This window comes from Eriocheir sinensis, chromosome 42, assembly GCF_024679095.1.
Source record: "Eriocheir sinensis breed Jianghai 21 chromosome 42, ASM2467909v1, whole genome shotgun sequence".
NCBI classification, from domain to species: Eukaryota; Metazoa; Arthropoda; class Malacostraca; order Decapoda; family Varunidae; genus Eriocheir; species Eriocheir sinensis.
Window position 1 is genome coordinate 5,002,974 of NC_066550.1, and position 17,011 is coordinate 5,019,984.

Here is a 17,011-nt window from a genome sequence, read left to right on the forward strand (position 1 = left end):
AAGGATTGCTATCTTTGCAGGAAGGTATAGTTGCATTCTTCAATCAACTAATTTATGTTCAGAAATGCAGTTTTGTGGGATCAAGATTCACAGATACAGGTTTAGCAGAACAGGTACCTCTCTGTTTATGAGAAGACTGTGGTTCCGGGTGAGTTTGTGCATTGTAAATTTCATGTAATAAAAACATGGTGCAGATCAGGGCTGCCGACTCCTGGGTAGCATTTTCTGTGGAATTTTCTGTGGAATTCACCCTAAAAGTGGCCCCAAACTCCCCAAAAAGTGCAGAAGGGACAGGGAAGACCTGTCCTGCATTCAGTGAACCCATTAGCCAGGCAGCATTGTGCAACAATACACAATGGAACTTAAAAGTTATGCCAAGATGGCAGCATTAGCCAGGCACCCTGCCAAGTTGTTGTATGGGTGGGGGCAGTGTTTGTAAATGAGAAACAGTTATTAGAGCTTGGGCAGGACCATCTTGTGTGCACCCTCTTGCCTTATATGGATGCTTGTTTCAACTTTGACTCTTGTCACCAGTAAAAGGTTGCCTGTCAAAGAATTGGAAAAACTTTTTTTTCTTTTTTGACCCACTCAGTTTTGAGAACTTTTTGTTTTTTCGAGGTCTTTTTGGGCTTTATTATTTAGGATTATTGTGATTTTTATCATATTTGAATGTAAATCAGTTAAAATAAGCAATTACAAAGTACAGTACCTTCTCAAGTTTCACGCTTGCTTCATTCCGAAGGTATGGCGCTAAACTCAAGGATCGCGAAACTCGAGGTATTGAAATCCATGTAAAAGCGCTTATTGGTTCCGACCCATGGAAAATAATGACTTTTTTTTTCCGACTTTACTCCCTTGTTATCACAATTTTTTCGACTTTACTCCCTTGTTATTTCAAAATACGTACATACCTTGGAATTAGGCAGAAAATTGGAAGTGAGAACAGGTCATTTTTAAGCCACAGTTGAAGGCAGCTGCCTTACATTCCACAGCGTGCATTCGTGGTGGACAGCAGAATGACTGATTTCATCAGGGAGATATTTATCGCAACACCGGCCAGTGTGGACCTTCTTCTTTTTTTGACCTGCAATGCCTAGTATCGCTTCTTAGGTCCTCCTTCTCCACACTCTTATACTTCACAACATGCACTTAGGGCCGCTTTCACAGTCATTTTGTTTGTTTTGATCGTTACCAATGGCGGCGATCGCTGCTATAGCATTTCCACACAAAACTGGCCGATAGGGTAGTGGCGGCTGCAGGGTTAGCCTAGCCCTGCATTTACCAATCACCCTCAACATCTCTCGCTTCATCTGCAGCCACCACTACCCCATCGGCCAGTTTCATGTGAAATACTAAGCGGTGACAACGTTGCCAGATTGTCGTACTCAGCCGATTATATTTCCCAACATCTTACCCCTAAACTGTCTTCTAGGCTCCAATAACGAAACTCATTTATAGTTATCGTTAAGAGTTAGATTCTGATGTTTCTTGGCAATAGTTAGGCGTCAGAAACCGGTAAATACTATGCTCCAAGTACGACAATCTGGCAACGGTGAGTGGCGATCGCCGCCACTGTGGCAACGGTGAGTGGCGATCGCCGCCACTGGTAATGATCAAAACAAACAAAGTGACTGTGAAAGCGGCCCTTAACAGTGCACACTTATACACTTCACCCTGAACTTAGGTGTTTTTCTGTTCTTTTCTTTCCCTGATTTTGGTTTTCTATGCCCTTTTGCTATTTTCCACTGTTACTTTTCGCCGTCACTGCCATGCATTACAGGTCAAAAGAAGAAGAAGAAGAAGAGGAAAACAACACCGGGAGATCTACAATTTTCAAACTTGAGAAAAAGTTTTTTGGACTGTGGCTCCCCAAAATGGGGTGTTCTCTTATCTTGTTAATCAAGTAGTAAGCAAAGCAGCTCTGCCAGTCCATTTTACGAGTCTCTTGGTGGGCCATCTTCCACTGCTCCTCACTCCTCAGCCACTGCCGTCGTCTGTTTGTTTACATGCAGCCGTTCGGTACCCACATACCCATGCTTGTACTCACAACCGTTTGCCATTCATACCGACAACCAACATCTCGCTCCTGGTTGGGCATACAGGCAACCGCGGTTGCCCATAGCCCCAATGGTTGGACACCGCCTTTTAAAACAGCATGCATGATGCCGACAGTAGGTAGATGTGACCCGTACATGTCAAAGCAGCGCGAAACTCGTGGTAGTAATGCTCGAAAGTCGTGATGGTAAGAATTTAGGACTAAGCGCTAAACTCAAGAATCACGAAACTCGGATAGCGCGAAACTCGAGAGGGTACTGTACATTCAACTTATGATTTCTTGGACTAACAGAAGGAAGAAAGTTTCCAGGAATTACTAAAGTCTGGGAAGGAATCACCACTGAACTGTGGCCAAGGCTTAGTCCAGGTTTTTTACCATACTGGGTCCAGCAGTGTACAGCAGGGGTGTGGAGTCAGATATAAAAATTTCTGCCTCTGATTCCAGGAAACATTAGGTTGTGATACTAAGGCTGGGGTCACACATACGCGGTTCAGCGATACAGTTCCGTGCGGACTGTTATGGATAGTGGGGGATTATGGTGGATGGATATGTTTCGTTGCGGATAGCTATACGCGATGAACTGTATCGCTGAACCGCGTATGTGTGACCCCAGCTTAAAATTAGTTGCGGTTCATTGTGGATCATTGCGGATCAAATACGTTCAATACAGATTGACTACGTTCAACACGGATCGATTGCGCACAACACGGATTTATTGCGTATCTCTTGCGGCGCCACTGCGTTTCAATTGCGGATGCTCAGCCGTGGCAGCACACTGCGGTATTCTTGAACATTTCAAACCAACTGCAGCCCCTCCATGGTTCCATGCGGACTGTTACAGATAGTGGCGGATTATGGTGGATGGATATACATTTCATTGCAGATAGCTATCCACAATGGACCGTATCGCTTAACCGCGTATGTGTAACTCGGCCCTAACTCCGACTCCAACTCCATCCCCTTCCCCTCTCTCCCTCCCTCTCTTTTCCAGTACAATGGTTAGTAAATTCTAGTCACAGCACACCACACACCACATCCAGCAACACCATACTACACACCACAGCCAGCCACACCACACCACACATCACACCCAGAGACATAGCCACACCACACCACAAATCACACCAAGGGACACAGCCACAAACCACACCCAGACACACCACACCACATGGGACAATCAGCCACACCCCACACTGCAACTGGTAACACTACACCACCACCACAACACCACAACACAGCACCAATGACACCCAGCTACACCACACACAGCCACACCACACAACATATTTCACCAAGGTCTAGAAGTGAAGTTGCCTCGAGGGAGAAACTGGCGAACATAGAGGAGACCCGTGCTGCCAGGCTGACTGGGGACTCAGAGCAATACAGGACTCTGTCATGAAGGGCTAGAACCCTTCTGAGGGGGGAAAAGTAGAGGCATGCTGAGGATGTCGAGGGCTGCCTAAATGCAAACAACCTAGACCTGCTTTCCGAGCTCTGAAAAAGCTCTGCTCCATATCCACATCCAAACACCTGATGGCCATTATAGATAACATCAGGTGGGGATGTGTGCCAGGGTAGTTGGGCCAGTACTTTTGGTAGCTGCACACAGCAGAGCCCCAAATCAACTAGTTCCCTCTGCTGGGTTGCAGGTGGTGGCTGCTGATCTACCAGTACATGAAGCTGCACCATCTCTTGTGGAAGTGAAAGGTGTAAGGAAGTTGAAGGGTGGAGAGGCAGCTGAGGTCTGTAATATCAGTGCACAAATGCTGAAAACCGGAGGCGAAGCCATGATCCATGGTTTGCATGCTGTGCTGTCTGCCGTGTGCCAGTCTGCAGCCATTCCTCGACTGGAAAAAGGGGTTGGCTGTCCTTAACTGGAGGGGGGAAAGGGGACCAACAGGGCTGCAACAATTACCGTGGTATTGCACTGCTCAGTGTGCCCAGCCAAGTGCTCACTCATCTGCTTCTGATAAGCATTCAATCTCATCTCCTAAAGTTTCAGTGACCTGACCGATGGGACTGTAACTATCATCTTGACATTACTTTTTTTTGTTTGTTTGTTTCTTTGTGCTGCCAATAGCACTCGTAAGCTGGTGTAGGCAAATTTTATTTATAGTGGCTGCTGTGATACATGACTTGCTTGGCCCACGCTGCCCCCCGGTGCTCCTCTTGACCAGTCGCTGAAGATAGGGTTGAATGAAGATCTAGGCAGCATGATTACACACACATCATGTATGTAGCTACTTCACTGTTGATTTTATTATTCAGGAAAAATCAGCACAAAGTAGACAGCAATGATGATGAGAGAGAGAGAGAGAGAGAGAATTTCTGCCACTTGAGTAAGACACACTTACACATGGACACATCCATGGTGGAGAGCTTTTGCATTACCTTTTTTTTTTATTTATTAGTAAGTTTCTGATACCTCAAGGGGGTGAAAATAGGTTGACCGGAAACAATTTTATCCATTGCTGGGGCGGCGCGGCGCAGTGCGGCGGGGACAGCGAGAGCTTTTATACGGAGATAAGAATCACAACTATTACACAACAGACATTGCAAATACCCTTAGACGAACGATTCGTTACATCATGATAATAAATAAATACTTAAATAACCAGGGCAGGAAAGACGGAGAATGAGACACAATCAGTCGGTCAACTTACATTTCCATTTCTATATCCTCGTTTTGGCATTCAAGAAAAAAAATCACCCCATCAAAATCGTACCAATAATTTGTCTAGTTAACTAATCATATATCTTCATTTCTTTTTCCATTATGGGGAGAAAAACAGCGGAAAGATAACCAGTTCTGAAACCATAGAGTAGCTACTTAGTTTTCATTATGTTTTCACTATTAGGCTACTTCCTCGACAACAAAGAGACAGTCATTTAGAAGGTTTGAGGAAGCGGGGGGAAGAAGAATGGCCAGTACTTCATCTATTCTTTCTTTTCTTCGCCCCTCTCCGTCACTTGAACTGTTCTTACTTCTTTTCCAGTATTTCTTTATCCTCGATGGTAAAACAGAGGCAATTAGAATGTTCAAAAGGAAGGGGAAAAAGTCAGTGGGGCATAGTGTGGGGACGGGCCATCCAGCAGAGTTACCGTCACTCACTCGAGGACGTATGTTTTTTTCTTTATTAGCTATAAGAATTGTCTGGCCAAAGTAAAAGAAATAAACAAATGTTATAATGTACGAGACATAGTTATCGCCTTGTGGTAATGCCAAAAAAAGTATTGTATGTACCATAATTCATCATTCAAAACGAGCATGTGTAGCCGCCGCCGCTGCTGGCCCTAGAGACTCGCGCCCGTTGACACACGCAGACACGCACACACGAACGCACCTCCCCATGTATTACTAGGGTTGGGATGGCATGTTCCTCCCATCTCTATTGTTGTTTACTTGCAACAATAAACAATCAATCAATCATCAATCACAAGCTTGTGTCAAACGGCCGCCTGTTGACAACACACACGCTAGAACTAATGCCTAATCTAGAGGGCCTTGCTAGAACGCACCTAGATTCTAGGCTACCAACGACGGATATTGCCTATAGGCTTCCTTAATTATGGTTACCACAGCCAGTTTGTTTGTTGGTCTGTTTAGTGTATCAGCTAAAGCATTATTAACAAAAAAGTGCAAAACATGCAGTATACAACACAGGTATATATATTTGTAACAGTAATAGTATCGTCGTATCATATAGATTATTGTGCATCTGACCGTCGGCAGTCGTTTGAACGCTTTCCATAATGTATCGACTGTGGCACAAAATGATTGGCGTCAGTTTCTCGAAATATTCAAGTGTAGCAAAATAACGATGATTCATATGGTTCTTATTGATATCACACGTTAATCTAGGGTATTTTCTGCGTTTATCTGTAGGATTGTTTTTCTTTTACACTTGATAATAAAAAAAAATTGTATCGTTTTGACAGAAATGCCTGAGGGGTGGGCAGATGTGGCCACCCTCGGGGTTTGCAGGGTTAAGGGCAGACCACCCAATCTGTGCTACTGGGTCTGTGTGGTCTACATAGCCATGTAGGTCTATGTAAAATTAATCCCCTTCAAGGCTATGACTGTGTTCAATTGAGTAATTAATCTAACCCCATCAAAAATTTGTCTCAAACTGTCAACCCTCAAGCCAATGATATGCTCCACTGAGAAGCAATCTCATTGTAGAAGTCAAACCCCTAAAGTTGGTCTTAGATAAAAAAAAATAGAAAAGATAAATAAATAAAATATACTTACAGAAATATGAATTCATTGTATAGAAAAATGATCGCCTTAAGATTGTGATATAATTCCTTCAGGAATAAATCGAACCCCACAACAAAGTAGTTTCCATGTTAAACCCCCAAGGCTGAGGCAAGTTAAACTGAAGAATAAATCTAACTCGATAGGAAAGAGAACTCAAGCAAAATCAACCTCTTAAACTTGGCACAATGAAATTTGACTTTTACATAGTCAACAAATCAAATAATGAGGCAATTTTAAAATATCCATTAATGTGTTACCGCTGTGCTGGGTGGTACATCAGCATCCGGCACAGTAATCTGATGAGTGAGTGCACGAGGAGGCCCGAGTGTCCAGTCAGTAACTCCATCCAGCGAACCCCAGTTAATCTGCTGCTGTCCTGTAGGAGAAGAGTACTTTGTAGCCTTTATTTCTGACAAGCTGAAATAGTAACTGAATAAAAAATGAAACATAAAACAACTAATAGTAGAGGTAAATAATCAATCCTTATCATAACAGCACTAGATATAATAGTTGTGTAAAAGTCAGCTCCTTCTCAGGCTATATTTTGTTCAGTTAGGGAATGTATCTACAGTGGGGCCCTGTGTCTAGCAATACTAGGAGACTGAAAAAATGTCACTAACTATGAAACTTTATAGAGCAAAAGATAAATGTACACTGAAACCTTTCAAAAGTTAACTTTTTTAGCTTGACTTCCTCAGCTTTAACCCGTCTGCTGCAGTTGGGATGGATTTGACTTTCACTGATAGCCTGGTAACATATGAGGCGTCTAGAGCTCTAGGGGTGAACACGCCAACATGGCGGATTTTGAGTTTTTGCCAATGTCCGGGTAGATGGAAGCACTGTGCAACCCTCTGTGAACGTAAAAATGGGAAATCGGTCTCTATGGCCCAGTAGAAGGATGGTGAGAGTAGCGTATTTTTGCCAGTCTGCAGAGTGTATGAAATCAGCTGTATCAGGGCTCTAAGGGCGAAGAGCACTAGTAAAACACTCATAAAACACCTAAAATTGGAAATTTTGTTTTGAAAATTAAACTGGCTATTAGTGACATCATGTTCTTTGGATTTTCAGAGTTTGGATTAAATTGGATAATAAACATGCATTAAAAAAAAAAAACTTTGTGTTTGTGTTTTTAATAATTAACACAATTTCACACAAACACTGATTCCATTGAATTTGTCTAGCTGAAAACTTTCAATTGATCATCATAATCATCATTTCATCGACGCCTGCTCCTAGGAGCTCCCACCAGGGGATGGCCATGGCAGAAGAGCTTCCAACTTTCTCTATCCAGACACTCCCTTCTTGCCTGCTCAAAGTTTCTCAAAGATCTTTCCCCCCTCTCCCTAACGTACTCTTGCACCCTATCCCTCCATTTCACTGGAGGTCGTCCTCTAGCATTCCCTCCCTCTATCTCATTCACATACACCCTTCTGGTCATCTTTCCTCCATTCACTCCATGTGGCCAAACCACTTTAAAGTCTGTCGCTTCACTTCTTCCACCACTCCACACTTCTTCCCTTCACCCACGTAACACATTCCAAAATGCTCGTACACACTTTCATTACTCATTCCATCCATTCTACTCACACCACAAGCACTCCTCAAATAACTAATTTCCATTGCCTGCACTCTAGACCTTTGACTTTCATTCCAGGCCCATGTTTCACTTGCATATGTGAGGGTTGGTTCTATTATTGTATTTCTCAAATCCCTCTTTACCTCCATGCTCACACTTCTGCCATTCATGATTCGTCCCAAAGACCCTACCACCCTTCTTCCTTGCAATGCCCTTTCTCTTATCTCTCCCTCCATACCACCATGCTTACACATAACTGATCCAAGGTACTTAAACTCATTGACCTCCTCCATTTCTTCACCATTCAAAATTATTTTGCATTCTTTTTCACATTCAATTCCCACTCTATATGGGCATACAAAATCTACAACCTCACTTCTACTTCGCTCACAAACCATCAATTTACTTTTGGTGACATTTACTTTCAGCTTTCTCCTGTTACAGACACTATCAAAAACACTGACCAAATTTTGTAGGTCACTTTCATTTTCTGCAATGAGCACCGTGTCATCAGCAAACAGTATCGAATTCAGTACCCACTTCCTTCCCTCATCGAACATTCTTAATCCAACTTCTCCAACTTTGCCCTTCATTTCTCTAATAACACCATCCATATAAATATTGAATAACCATGGTGACATGATGCACCCTTGTCTTAAGCCCACTTTTACCTCAAAATGTTAATTTGTTTCTCCAGTAATTTTGACACATGCAGATGCATCCTCATAGAAAGACTTTATTGCACTAAGCAGTTTTCCTCCCACACCATAAATCTTTAAAACATCCCACAATGCAATCCAATCGACTCTGTCATAAGCTTTTTCCAAATCCATGAAGGCAGCGTATAGTTTCTTTCCTTTTGCTATTATTTTTTCTACTACCATCCTGAAGGCAAATATCCGATCCACACATCCCCTTCCCTTCCTGAAGCCTCCTTGTTCTTCACTGATTTTCTCTTCTGTAAGTCTTTGCACCCTCTCTATTATGACTTTTCATATACCTTTCCAGGTATACTCAGGAGACTTATATCTCTATAGCACCCACATTCCCCTCTCCTGCCCTTCCCCTTGTAAACTGGGACAATGATGGCTTTTGTCCAGTCTGCTGGCACCCCCCCCTTCCCATGCTACTTCACATATCTTGACCATCCATTTAACAACTACATCTCCTCCACACTTCAACATTTCTGCTGTGATTCCATCAATTCCTGCTGCCTTTCCCTTTTTTAATCTTTTTATTGCCTGATTTACTTCTTCATATGTTATACTTCTTTCTTTATATACTCCTCCTCTACCTCTACTCAAAACTGCTGCTGTTACAGCTGCTGGACGTCCATCCTCAAAATTCATTAAGTTTCTGAAATATTCTCTCCATCTCTCTTTCACAGCTTCCCTGTCTTTCAACATCTTTCCATTCTTATCCATAACTTCATTTATTTTACTTGAGGAGATATTTTCTCCATTTCTTTCATTTTTTACTTCTTTCCAATATGATTTCCTGCTCCCTTTATATTTTTCACTTAGTCTTTTTCCAAAGTCTTCATCAACTCTCTTTTTACTTTCTTTAATTGCTTGTTTTAATTTCATTTTTCATTCTCTATATTTCTTCTTCCTTTCCCTTTTTACTTGCTCAGCCACATTTCTTTCTTGAGTTTTCTTAAAAAGTTTCCTTTTCTCTTTTACTATCCTCCTTATCTCTTCTGTCCACCATGAATTTCCTTTTCTTTTTCCATCTCTCACCACTTCCATCCCTAACACTTTTTTTGTTGTAGTTACCATTATTTCTTTAAATGTTCCAAAAAAAAATTCAAAAGATGTATTATCTTTTACAGTTTCCCATTTTTCACTTAAGGCCTCTGCCATTTCACGGTTATACTCATCTTTTATTTCTTTTTCTTGTAACTCTTCTATCTTCAGTATTTCCTTTTTTACTTCACCTTTCTTTTCAAACACCCACTTCTCTTTCATCTTTAACTTTGCCAGCACTGCAAGATGGTCAGATCCATCGAACATTCCTCTTACTACCTTCGCGTCACAAATTTCTTTTCTAAGCCTTTCATCTACTGCCACATAATCAATCATTCCTTTTTGCTCATTATCTTCTCCCCTCCTCCATGTGTATTGGTGGATATTCTTGTGCTGAAAGAAGGTGTTCGCTAGGAACATTCCCCTCTCAGCACAGACATCCACCAGGCACTCTCCATTTTCATTCTTCCCAGGTATCCCCCATTTTCCCACCACATCCATCACACATTCATCACCCACTTTAGCATTCATATCTCCCATAATAACAAGTTTCCTTTCTTTCTCAAAACTCTTCAAACATGCATTCACTTCCTCCCAAAAAGCTTCCCTTTCTCTCAGTCCTTTTTTACTTTTCACATTTACTGGTACATAAATACACACCCATGCATACTTTTCTAAACCTACTTTTCCGTTCACCCACACAATTCTTGATCCCTTCCAACCATAATCAGTCACACCATTCCACACTCTTTCAGACATCACAATAGCACATCCTTCCTTACTCCTGCCTCTATACTTCTCATCTATCCCGGCACACCCTCCCACGTACCCTCTCTACCATCACTCACACCAGTTCCTCGAATATGTGTTTCACTCACTCCCAACACATCCACTATACCATTTACAAAATTTTCAATCATCACTCTCCTCTTTTCCTCACCACCTAAACCATTCACATTTAAAAACACCAATCTCATACATTCCTTTCTCTTCTGCCGCCCTCTGGCCATCGCTCCTGCCTCTAAAAACTCGATGGGTGGCCAGTCCAATGTAGTGTTATGGAAACTTGCTCCTTGTCAAGGCTAAAAGGATTAAAACAAAGCAGCTGATGGTCACTGCCCCCCTCCCCGTTGGTTCTACCCCGCAGGGTATAGTAACGGTGCGCACCACGTGAAGGTGAGGATGGGGTAGGCTACCTTCCCAGACAGAGAGTAGCCGTATTGTTCCTTTCCCAATACCCTAAACAAGGGAGCTGTACGCATAGGCAGCAAAACGCACCTCAGATGAACCTCATTGGTTACGATACTGCCACTGCGCAAAGCTATGCTATGTGTGTTTTCATTATGTTTATGCTATGCTTAACTTTGAAGGCCTGTAGCTCAAAACAAGGTAAGTGGCTTGTTCGCCCCTTGAGCACTAGACACCTCATATACTCCCAGGTCTTTCTCTGTCTCTGTGGTGGATAGTGGAGTGTTTCCCATATGGTATTGGTATGCTGGATATCCCCTCCCAAGGTGCAGGACTTTACATTTTTCTTCATGAATTGTAGCAGCCATTTTTTATCCATTCCTGTTGCTTGGTGTTGTCTTCTTGTAGAAAATCCACAGTCAAGGGGTCAAACAACTAAAATTTACATTTATAATTACATATAACTACAGTGAAACCTCAGGTGTTGCACAACTAACTCTCTTCTCGAACAAATCCGTTCCTAAACATATTTTCTGAAAAAAAAGCACAGGTTTCCAAACAGAATCTTGGTTCCTGAACAGGCAAGCCAGCACAAACCAAATTCTAAGAGCCACCGGCAGTGATGACCAAGTGTTCTCGGAAGTAAAACAATTCGCTCCAAACTACGATAAGCGGATCAGCTCGAGGGATGCAGATTTATGGTTCCAACTCACAAAAATCATCAACAATTAACAGCATGAAGTAAAAATGAATACCATTTTCTTTGAGTGAGAAATCAGCAAATACAATGTGTGTTGGAAATTTTTGTATGTAAAATTACCTAATGTTAAATCATGACATTAGGGAGAAAAGATGCACTAATTGAGGGCTAAAATTGACCCTTGGCTGAAAATTCTGAACCTTCAGAATCTCTGAAGTATTGGACACAGGATTATCAGGGGGTGGCCGAACTGGTAGCGTACTGGGCCCACATTCACCGCATGATGGACGACGCGGTTTCGAATCCCCCACGCTACCACTCGGATTTTTCAGTCACCACCGAGTGGCTTAAAATTACCCACATGCTGTCCTGAAGACCACCCATCAACCCGGACTCTAGAGGAAGCCGTCCAAGCGAATCAAGAACGAGTTCTGGGGGGGCAGCATGAGCCAACACAAGATGGCGCCACTATAAACACTCGCCTGCGCCAGAACGGGCTGGGCCTACCATCAGGCCCCACCTGGAAGAAGCCTTGGATCGACCATCAGGCCCCACCGGGAAGATGCCTACCGGCGCAATAGGCAACAACGTAAAAAAAAAATATATATAGATATATATATTTATATATATATATATATATATATATATATATATATATATATATATATATATATATATATATATATATATATATATATACAGTAAAACCCGATTATCCGAAATGGAAGGAAGCCTCTTCGGATAAGCGATTTTCGGATAATCGGATTTATGGCGCCATTTTGATCGCCGCCAGCTTCTGCTGTATGGTAAGGACGACTTTCTTCCTTTTCCGGTTTCTTTCGGCATGGTGATGTAGAAAGAAGTGAGGTCGAAGCACAGGTAGAACGCGATCGACTGCCCAGTGTGAAGTGTGTGGCGTGACTGCCGCCGACTGGCGATGTAAACAATGAAACCAAACAAACACGCCACGCTAAACAAATTAATGCGCTTAAAACATGTGATGTAAATGTTTTATTGTATGTTTGTCTGTGTGTCTCCTTGTCTGGACCAGTGTATGTTGATACTTGTGAGCGTTGCAGATCTGAACTGTGAATGTTGCAGAGTGCGATTGTGAATGGTTGTGCAAGCTTGCAAGTGTGACCTTGATGCATCGTGCAGGTGGAGACACAGTATGATGACTCATATTATCGCGCAACTCGTATGTTGGAAGGGAATGTGGCATGGAGTGGAGAGGGAGTCGTGTTTGTGTCGTTGTCTTGAGAGTACAGTGTGAGAGTAGTCGTGCAGTAGTTTGTTCGTTACGCACCTACGTCCTTGCTGGGGCGAAGGTGCGGACGTGGTGTTGTTGAGAGTTTGTTTAATGTTTTTTGTCTAATACATTGATCTATTCGTTACAAGCTATTTCGGCAATACGTATTAGAAAGCATATTCATTTTAACTGTTCTTATCAATTTTAAATGTGTTAATATAGTACATATGTAGTTACTGTTATTTATTTTGATGTTTTATAACGTTTTAGTATAGAAAAAAAATTTTAATTGCATTATCCAGATCAATTTCGGATAATCCGGTTTTTCGGATAATCGGGGTTTTACTGTATATATATATATATATATATATATATATATATATATATATATATATATATATATATATATATATATATATATATATATATATATATATATATATATATATATATATATATATATATATATATATATATATATATATATATATATATATATATATATATATATATATATATATATATATATATATATATATATATATATATATATATATATATATATATATATATATATATATATATATATATATATATATATATATATATGTATATATATATATATATATATATATATATATATATATATATATATATATATATATATATATATATATATATATATATATATATATATATATATATATATATATATATATATATATATATATATATATATATATATATATATATATATATATATATATATATATATATATATATATATATATATATATATATATATATATATATATATATATATATATATATATATATATATATATATATATATATATATATATATGTGACACCTTTGTTCCTCAGAATTATCTACCTTCACGCCCAAGCATGAGTTCAGGCCTCACCTCAACTGGAGATTTCTGGTTTGGGAGTGAGGTGGCAACCCGCCCGCCTCAGTTTCCCACGCAGCGACCCGGGGTCAATGTTGCCACCAGACTGATCTGATCATTTCTATTTCTCCTGTGCGTTATTAGGTGTTGAAATACCCATGTATAACTTCCTTTTATGTTTAGGTTAGCAAATGTGTTTATTGTACTTAGATTGTGTAGAATTGAATTGTCATGGGAGTCTGTTGTCCTGCACCGCTGGCGATGGCTGGCAACCCTCTTGCTTGGGAAGCGTAGAGACCCCATATAAGCACTGACCCTCGGGACAGAAGTGTCTTTCCGTGATCGCCGCAGTCGGCGTGAGGCCGGGCCTTCCTCCTCTCCACTTCCTTTGTGTGCCTTCAGAAGGCCATTCATGCCAACACCATGCATGTTTTTTTACTTTTCTTTTATGGAAGGAGGAAAGGCCGTTAGTGTTTTAAGTTTTTTTGTTTTTTTTTTTTTTTTTTTTGCCAGCGGTAGTGATTTTACATCATCAAGCCGCAGAGGCGGCTTGCTTCGTAAAATTACAAGCATACTTCAACTGACACAAAGTAAGTCTCGTCTACTTGTTCAATTTTACGAAAAAATATGGAAAATGAGTTAAAGCCACTGAGAGATACATGTGGGCTAGGACAATTCACCCGTGGCTGATTTTGGAAAAATCTCTATATTTAAAGGGCAAATTTAAAGGTCCCATGCACCCCCTGACTCACGTGGATGACAGCTGTTTTTTGTTTACAACAATAACTATGGTAAAATATCATTACTCCCGTAATTATTAATATTTCTGATGCATTTTTATCGGTAAGTCGCACATCTGGCTGTGAAGCTAGACATGAGTGTAATGTGGAGCCGACGGCCTGCTCAGAACTTTCAGAGCGTCGTATGATGATAGATCCAGGAAGAACAAAGAAAACGCTCACAGACTCCAGCCAAACGATCAAAGAAAAAGCAGAAAATACGTCACTGAAGGGTATGAAGCTGGAAACATTTACTGATAAAACTTGGCTACAATGAGAAAAGCCGCGCCTTCTGAAACCCTTGTTCTTAGAACGATAACTTTTTTTTTTTAACGTGTTAGTCTATAGCGCCAGTAAGCTTTCTTGAGGGGCCTGGTGGTCGGCCCAAGCCCGTCATGGCGCAGGCAAGTATTCATATTGGCACCATCTATTCTTGGCTCATGCTCTCCCCTGGAGCTCATTCTTGATTCACTTGGACAATTTCCTTAAGAGTCCGGGTTGATGGGTGATCTTCAGGACAGCATGTGGGTAGTCTTAGGCCACTTGGCGGTGACTAAAAAATCCCAAGTGGTAGCGGTGGATTCAAACCCACGTCGTCAAGAACGCAGTGAATGTGGGGCCCACACACTAACCACTCAGCCACCGCCTACCCAAACACAAACAATTTTTTTTTTTTTTTTTTTACTTACACTGAAAGGGGGACCAGGTGTGATATCTAGAGCTAGAATGCATCAGGAATGTGCGTAGAAACATGTTTGCAAAGTTAGAATATGTAATTTTGGTGACTAGTAACATTAAATAATCAAAGCATTAGAAATAAAGAAGAAAGTAAAAAAATATTGAAGGCCGTTTTCTCAAAGCAAAGCTTTTCTCACATTTTTCCCTATTTCTGTCCCAAATTAACTGATTTTAATGTTTTGAGTACCATTTTAAAGAGAACTGAATGCACAATGACAATAGACTTTTTTCATTCTTCTTTTATTTTTTTTACGAAAAATCTTGAACCATTTAAATGCGAGTGAAAAAAAAATCATGAAAAAGACTGAAAAATCTGGCTCTTTATTTTTGTTTGACCACTTGCACGTTTTATATTTATGTAAAAATTTATCCTAAATACGTGATGAACTGAATGGAATTGTACATATTTGCAATTGTAAAAAATCCTTTTTTTGTATACAGTACCCTCTCGAGTTTCGCACTCCTTTGCTCCAAAGGTGTAGCGCTAAACTCGAGGATCGCGAAACTCGGGGTATTGAAAACACTGAAAAAGCGCTATCTGTTCCGACCCGTGGATTTTTAAAAAAAATTTATGTGGGCTTTGGTACCAGTAGAATATCCATTTGGGCCTGATGGTCGGCCCCGAGCCCGTCATGGCACAGGCAACTGTTTATAGTGGCGCCATTATAATTGGCTCATGCTGCCCCATGGAGCTCACTTTTTTTCGTCCTTTACTCCCTTATTATCTCAAAATACGTACCTTGGAAAAAGAGAGAAAACAGGAAGAGAGAACAGATTGTTTTAAAGCCACAGATGAAGCCTTATGATTGGCTGAGCTCTAAAAACACGCTTGTGATTCGCTGGGAGTCCGATAACGTCATCGCTGGCACTCACCCGGTCAGCGGCCTCACTGCCTTGGGGCAGTGTCACACTGGCCGTTTTCCTCTAACTGTTGTGGCTACTGGCAACGCCCATTCGCCCATCCGGGAGTGAGTTGTCGGTTGTCCGTTACCTGGTGTCACACTGGGCCTATCATATTTACATACAAATGCTTACAAAATGTGTTTTCAACTTGAAATTTAACTTTGAAAGAAAGAGAAGCCAATTCCTTTATAAAATGTGGAGACATTCACTCTCTGAGAGGCATGAGAAATGTGAGTGCTATGATACGTTTTCCCAGAACCACCAACGCCCGGGAGTACCAGTCCTCCCTCCCATCCTTCCTTCCTTCCTCTTTATTCATCTTCCTACCTCCTTCTCATCCACCCATCTCTAGATTTTGTTCCTCCATGGAGGAACCATGGGCCTTTGTCGGGTGACAGCCCATGAACAGGAAGCCGGCTCTGTCGGCGAGGATTGGCGAGTCTCTGCCCTTCTCATCCAATTTGTTTTTTCTTATCTTCCCTTCCTTAACATCTAAAGCGTTCAACAGATACAACAAGACAGTCTTAACTTTCCCTCGTTCCTCCCTTCCGTCCTTTGTTCCTGTCTGCATCTGCCCCTTATTTTTATTTCCTATCTTCCTGTCTCAATCTCCTCATCTTCTTTTTCTTCCCCTTAAGTACGTTTGTAGATAACAAGACATCGAAAAGCAGCGTTACTTTGATGTAAGTGTGAAGCAGTCAATGAAATAAGTTCCCAGACCACCATTTAACACAGTTCACCTTAAAAATATAAACCTTTAATTCTAACACAAACGCCTTAATCACTTAAAAATAAAAAGTGAACAAAAAGAAAATATGATCTCAGAAACATTATAAAATGTCAGTGTGTCTTATTATGATGGAAAAAGGAAGGAAATGGGAAGAGAGAACAGGTTGTTTTGAAGA

The 17,011-nt window shown here is 40.9% G+C and overlaps 1 protein-coding gene across 2 annotated transcripts in view; it reads right to left on the bottom strand.

Moving 5' to 3' along the window:
• The window catches only part of LOC127009846 (uncharacterized), a 148,249-nt gene that overhangs the window by 68,509 nt on the left and 62,729 nt on the right, over positions 1-17,011 (bottom strand). For both annotated transcript variants that reach the window (XM_050883213.1, XM_050883214.1), the window contains one exon: positions 6,575-6,693. In XM_050883213.1, coding sequence (XP_050739170.1) covers positions 6,575-6,693 — 119 coding nt within the window. The remainder of the gene's footprint in view (positions 1-6,574; positions 6,694-17,011) is intronic.